This window comes from Acyrthosiphon pisum, chromosome A2 (assembly GCF_005508785.2).
Source record: "Acyrthosiphon pisum isolate AL4f chromosome A2, pea_aphid_22Mar2018_4r6ur, whole genome shotgun sequence".
In the NCBI taxonomy this organism is placed as follows: Eukaryota; Metazoa; Arthropoda; class Insecta; order Hemiptera; family Aphididae; genus Acyrthosiphon; species Acyrthosiphon pisum.
The window spans coordinates 58437657-58445066 of NC_042495.1; the positions used below are offsets into that span (position 1 = coordinate 58437657).

General features: G+C 29.4%; 1 protein-coding gene across 1 annotated transcript in view; it reads left to right on the forward strand.

Moving 5' to 3' along the window:
* Nucleotides 1-7410, forward strand: part of LOC100167844 (ras-interacting protein RIP3) — a 55672-nt gene that overhangs the window by 23864 nt on the left and 24398 nt on the right. The window contains 2 exon segments of the mRNA XM_008181076.3: nt 3839-3973; nt 5729-5871. Coding sequence (XP_008179298.3) covers nt 3839-3973; nt 5729-5871 — 278 coding nt within the window.

Here is a 7410-nt window from a genome sequence, read left to right on the forward strand (position 1 = left end):
GTGTTTGATGTTTGATTTGGTAACTTGAGAATAAGTTTAGTAGGAAATAGTATTTAAATTTGAGGTGATGTCAGAAATTTGTTTTTGCATAATATTAGTACCTATCGGGATTTAGATTGTCTTTATTAACATTTTTATTCTTTCGTATTGAGATGGTGATTTGCTGCAAAATTGTTGTACGTTTTTGATAACCATGCATCCATGATGTATGATTACCATTTCAGATAACGCATTTCAACATTTGGGGAGAGTATCGAGCTTTTGGTCAGGTAACAAAGCTGTGACCGGATTTTCTGATACGATTGTTGCAGTAAGACCTAGCGTGACCGTAGCTTTGACAATTTAAACATTAAGATAGGTAGTTACTAGTTTGTTACCTCTATAGGTGCTTCGAATTGTATTTTTACTCAACATACAGATTTAAATTCAATAAATATTTATTGAAATTGTTAAGTGTTAAAACATGTTCACATAACTATAGTCCGTACACGAACTGTGTTTATCGTAGAATAATTATTCGATCTCGTTTTTGTAATTTCTTGGCCCACATATATCCCGTGCGCCAATTACCGGAATAGTCCTTCGGTGCGGTTCTACTCAAACAAGAAAAGTAAGTTTCTAAATGTTTTATTAAATGTATTATTTAAATATTACATTTGCGCGAGCATTGTCTTGTGAAGCGATTCCATTTAATTGCACTCTAAAATGTAATGTTATGTATAAGTGTAATGTGTAATTGTGGTTCAACTTTATATTAAACACCCGAAACTTAAATAGTTAAATCACAATTAAATTAATAATGGACTAATATAATAAATGGTTTAAGTTATGCAATGTTCATTCAACCTAATTGTATTATAAGGATTTTAATGCACTGATCATTTTGTGTGTGTCGTTCAATTGTCCCGACATTATTCTTTAGATTTGAATATAAATAAACAGTCTTTAGTATTTCATCACGTTAGGTTTATGGCATAATACAGAACAATATTATTACTTTCGATTAGCACTTTCAGAGAGCTTAACGTATTTAATTTCGTATTTCCATATGACCATATCGATTAATAATCTTAAAAATATTTTAATGTGCATTAAGCATATTATAATATAAAATCTCGAAATCCTGACCCAAGGTAATTTAACAGTTATATTTAACAACATTGACGGCGAAGCCGAGGTATAATAATATTTTTGTACTTTCTAAGTAATAAACCCACATCTTGTATATTAGTACAAATTTTTTTTAAACAGACACTTATCCATTAATAAAAACTTCCTACATTAATATTTTTTATTATTATTATTATTAAATGATGCACGATTTAATGCGTTTTATTTATTGCTAAAATGTACCCATTTGAATGTGACTGGAGGCTATATGCTTGTATACCGTAACAATAGTATAAATAATACTGCTAACATGCCGAAAATAAAGATAACACGTCGTGTCGTAAGCACTCAACAAATTATATACTTAGTGAAAAAACGCAATTTCTAAACCCTATAATTCGGTTGTGGATATCTTATACCTGTATAATAGTTGTTTGTGAGCGAATTAAGTAAAATTTGCAAATATATACCTACGTAGGTATTATTAATAAACGTAATACTATAGTATACTAGTATTTATAATCAATGGTAATGCTGTTTTGACCAGACTATATATTCAAGCGTTACCGTGATTCCCAAAAATTAATAACCATAGTAATAATGACTACAAGATTTCACACGGATCGGTGCACTTATTTATAATGTATGTATTTTTAGCGATAGCCTTTCCAGAGATTCTTTATATGAACGATTTCCACACGTCACGAAGAAAGACGTTAACCATGGTTTCGATATATTATGTAGGAACTAAAATAGTGTTAGTACCTACGTAGATACAATAAAACGAATGACTTTTTATACGTTGTTCAGATGTTGTCTTAAAAACCGATAACAGAAAGATTTTGTGTATGTGTGTATGTGTGTGCAAGTCAACCAACAAACGTGTCCTGTCCCGAGGCGTGTGAATAAGTCAAACTCCACATATTTTACAGTTCACGAGTACATCTTTGGGTCAGGTCGTGTACAAACTCAAACAAGCATGTTCTTAAATATATACTTATGTATACCAATGTATAAATTATTTTCAAAAATAATATTTTGCATTAAAAGTATAAAAGCATTAAAATATTATACACTAATTCAGCGTGAATTAAACAGCAGAGTTATAATTTATTGATTAGTGTACTTTTGCTCGATGTAAAATATTTAAATAAAAAAGATTAATTGAAGAAATCTAACGAGCAAGTCAGATTACAATATCAAGCATTATAAAAAGTTAATACTAATAAAACATAGTTGAGCTAGGTACATATTATTATTATATGGCTAAACCGGCTATAATGCAGGTCAAAAGAATAACACTCCTCAAATGTATAATTGTAATAGTTTCAAATTGCATCGACTTGAACCTTATTGTATATTATATTTTATATTTCCACGTTTCAGTCTGTTATCGTGTAGTGGCGTATTTAGAAAATTTTCACGGAGAGGGTCCAGCTCATTTTCCAAATACTTTCAAGTGAAAAGTGGGGTGTTACGTGCTGCCCCTGAAAATTCTTTTACAGGGGGGCTTCGTTACAGAATATATTAATATATATATTAGATGTTTAGATTGGTATTTATGAGGCCAATTGTGAGGGTCCGGACCCCATGACCACCTCCCCCCCCCACGTAAATACGCCACTGTTAGCATGTAGGTATGCAAGTTTAAGGTTAATAATAATTATTAACCACTTCGCCGGTACGCGTTAAAAGCATGACTTCTGATTAATGACGAATAGTATATATACCTCATATAATAAATTATTATGTTTCTACACGTCATGTTAAACAATTATTGAATTATCAACAATTTTATATTCAAATGGTTACCTATATTAAACTGAAAAATGTTACTTGTAAAAATAAAAATATATATACTTGTAAGAAAATAATAACACTCCCATTATAAATATTCGTATCCGCAGACTTGTTATTTTTATAGATGTTTTAATTTCCAAATTTTTTCATTTATTTTTGTATTATTATTAATTGGCTTCAACTACAAGTTTACTAGCTTACATTAGATAATTATATTGAAAAATCTACGTATTATTTTATCGAAGCAAACAATTCATTACCTATGTCGGGCTTTGTATTATTATGAATTATAAAAGTTTCTATTGTAGTTTTAGGAGCCTAGGAGTCTAGACAATTACAGGAGTCTACACATTATATTATTTTGATAGTTTCTAAACATTATAGTAATTATGATACTCGATAGGTAACATCAGTAGTCACTTATTTTAAAGTACCTACCGTATTTTATACATAAATATTGTAATCACAAGTTTAGTGAGGAAAGTTATATGCACATATAGAATTTGTATTTTGTATAGGTCATAATAATAATTGTGTACCCATTGTATACATACCATAGTATTTGACAGTATTGTAAAAACACATTAATTACTATTCTACGAAACTGTATAACTGTATAATAATAATATGCACAAATTGATCACAGTATGAAAATCATATAATAAATTGTCGATTCATACTGGTCATGAGTACGACAGCTTTCACTCGCATAAAGCATAATAACTAAATAATATTATGTCCTTTCGTTTTTACATTATCGGTGTAATTAAAATTAAATGGATACGTAAATGTTTAATCATGTTTAAAATGTCAATTGTAAGCATTTTTTGTATTAGCATAATGAATGCCATCTCGTTACTATAATAATAGTAGTAAACATTATAGAACTCCAGAACTAATGTTGTATTTTATGATCGTTTGTTTGCAGGAATGACATGGAAATGTGTACAATCAACATGTGTTTTCGAAACTGATTTTGGGCTGTCAATCAACTGTGGTCTAAAAAAGTCGGGATTATTTCGTGTGAGAAATCTTGGAGGCCTTAAAGGATACGTCGGAGTCGGTAAGCGTACTTACCGTATAAATGCATTTGAAATAATTTTTAAATATACATTTTATCCAAGCAATAATTATAGGTTTATTAATAAAGGTGAGAGGGTACTATTATAAGTTTTATCTATTTGCCAATAATTCATCGACTTCAAATACGTCGTGAACAATTTATCACAAACAATTCATAGTGATGTCAATTCATTAAGGTCAAATTCATCGAGAACCATTATTAATTAATTAACAGATATTTTAATCTAAACAATTTCATTAATGTGTATATCATTAATCAATCAATATTATATGTTCTCAAAATGTTTATAACTATGAAAAATTATAGTTATGAGTATGAAATATAAAAATCATTTTAGATGAACCATCGTTAGAAAGTATTATGCTTCTATAAATATGTCTAAATAAGAGAAAATACATAAAAGAAGCTATGTAAATTGCTCTGCACAATCGTAGCAGTTTGGAGTGTACGCAGACATTAAGAAGGTTTTTTTTTTAAATTTTGGAAGACACAAATTTATGATGAACCTTGATGCTTGAATTGAATTTTCAAACTTGCTGACTTTAAAAAAAATAACTATCGACATATATCAAAATAAGTCGATAATTTGAAATGTCAATAAGTTTTTGCTCAAAAAGTTAGAACATATTTTAAATACCTATTATATCATGTGAATATTTAGACAATGTTATAGTATAAATATTTGAAGAAAAGTAGTATCTACTATTATTACTTATTGAATTACAACAAAACAATAAAATCATTTTCATCAAAAACTGATACAGAGTTCTTTTGTTTTTTTTTTTTTAACTTTTACTTATGACTTTATGAGTTATGACCCACTAAAGTATCAACTGGATCTAAGTTTTTACAAGAACCCGTCCAAGAGTTGTAGATAGAAGAATTATTATTGCTTCAAAAGGTAATACCAAAATAAAAAATACATATTTGAATAACTAGTACAAAGCTATTAAAGTACTTGCAGCTTGAAATTATGAGCTATATCTACATTTAAAATTGATCGTTTTAAAAACATTTAAAGTAGATGGAAAACTTCTATGTATTAAGCTTAAATAAATGTCCATAATGCTAGTTAAAATTAAGTATTTTTTTTACATTTAAATTATCTAAGTAAACATAATTGAGATTTCTAAACAAATATTAATATCATAATAACTATTATAACTGGGTCATCAATTTAAATGAAAAATATGTAACTTGCACTTAAGATTTAAAAATAATTTTACCATTCTGAAATTCAATACTTGATATACCAAATATTTTGATATGCAACCCGACAAAAATAGTTTACCGGACCGGAATGTTTATAATAATTATATTAAATATCTAGTAGGTACCTACGTTTTAATGTAATCATATTTAAAAGCCGGTATTTTAGATTCCAAATGGAGTGATTAAATTATTAATTTTACAATGGTGTGCTTTTTTGTGGCTGTTTTCAACTTTTGGAGCACTAAAAATGATTAGATTTTTAACGTCAACATCTTTTCTGATAAGAATATGAATCTAGATAGTATTTTGAGTAGTCAAAAGTAAAAATTACTGGTAAATAATAAATATAATAATAATTGGGAAAAATACTAATAGAGAAATACTGAGATTTTTACACAAAACAAGTTTTTGAAATATTATAATACTATCAAAACTTCGATCGCATTGAGTTTTTGACACGTACCTACCAAATGGCAAATAATAATACATCGAACTCTCATTGTATAATATTATGGTTTTCAGGCATACAACTGGCCGATGAACTAGGATTCAAGGAGTCGCTTTCGACTCTGGAACAAAATAGTAAACGTCGTTCAGTCAATGGTTTTCCAGTGCCGGGATCGTTCGAACCTCTGCAGTCCGTACCGCAAAAGAACAACCCCGCAGTAAGTATATTATACAACATAATACGCACATTTCACATTTATCATAGGTATGAAATATTATCATACTTCTGAGTTCGAAATTATAAGTTGGATAGTATTTTACCTAACGGTTGTGGTTGGGAAATGTATAGACATAGATTTACGTATACCGCGATAATAAAATATACCCATGTCGTATTCGCCTCGCGATCATTCGCCAAATCCTTTGTCACTTTTTATTATTATTCCCTAATACTTTATATAATATATTCTCGTCCGATATTCCAGTCACGGTGCTGCGAAGTTCCGGGATGTCTTAAATTATTCAGTTGGCACGGGCTATGAAAAAATACGACTAGTGCCTGTTCTATATACCACTGCAGGTTATACTGTCGAGGTACCAACACGGAAACACGAAACACCGTCTCCAATCGATGTTTAACATAGTAAATTATTCGATACGTTTTACAATATTTTCATCGTGATTTAGTTGTATTATACTTTTTCATTGTGACATTATTTTTTATTCTTTAAAAAAAAAAACTCTGGTTATATTAAAATTAAAATTGCAATATCGCCTGATTTTCAAATATTGTTTTTAGACACATCTCACTCACACTGGAAAAAAATGTACACGGCTACACTTACAGCAGTTTACTATTGTGAAGATGTAAGACTTACAATACTTTACAATACTTTCTTGGAATGTGGTTACCTATACATTGGTGTGTGTTTTTATTTATTTATTAATTTTGGTCTGTCAGTAGGATCAGTAAAAATATTAAATACTTCAATCTTAAACGCTAAGGGTAGTTTCTGGTAGAAAATTATATCTACGTGACGTGGGTGTGGGCGAGGGGGGGGGGGTCAAACAATGCTTATACAATGCACTATACAGCAGAGCGACTTCCACAATTATTTTATAACAACTTTTTATACCTAAATAATAACATTAATGTATAATATCCTTAAATTGTCACATTTTAATTTAAATCAATATTTTAATAATATTGTAGTACATATTTTAGGAAAATAATTATTTGATTTATCAACCACTAGCTGATCCCGTGCACTTCGTTGCCCGTTAAATGTACCAACTATTTATGACTCGAACTTTGTACAATTCGTTATTTAATAGTCGGTGTATGGTGTTCAAAATGTATCTTAACTTTTCCGTTTCCTGGAATAAAAATTATGATTTGCAGCGGTATATTATCAGGTAGGCAATCTACCTACGGTAGATCGCGGACCCCGTGCTGTTTGTACGTAGGTGTATGATTTAACTCTAAAGTATCAAAGTTATACCAAGTTGGTAGCATTCCACCTGTGGTGGATTAATATAATCAATTAATACAAAATCCTAACCTAACATAACTACTAATATCAGATGAATAAAATAAATCAAATTTAACCATTCCTAAATTAGTCTGTCTATTCCCAGATGTTTAATCTACACACTTCATTCATACCAAGCTGAACCCGTGCATTCCGTTGTCCGTAAAAAATTGCAACTTAAAAAAATTATGATTGTTTAACTGTTTTTGGGTGTAACTTGCTACA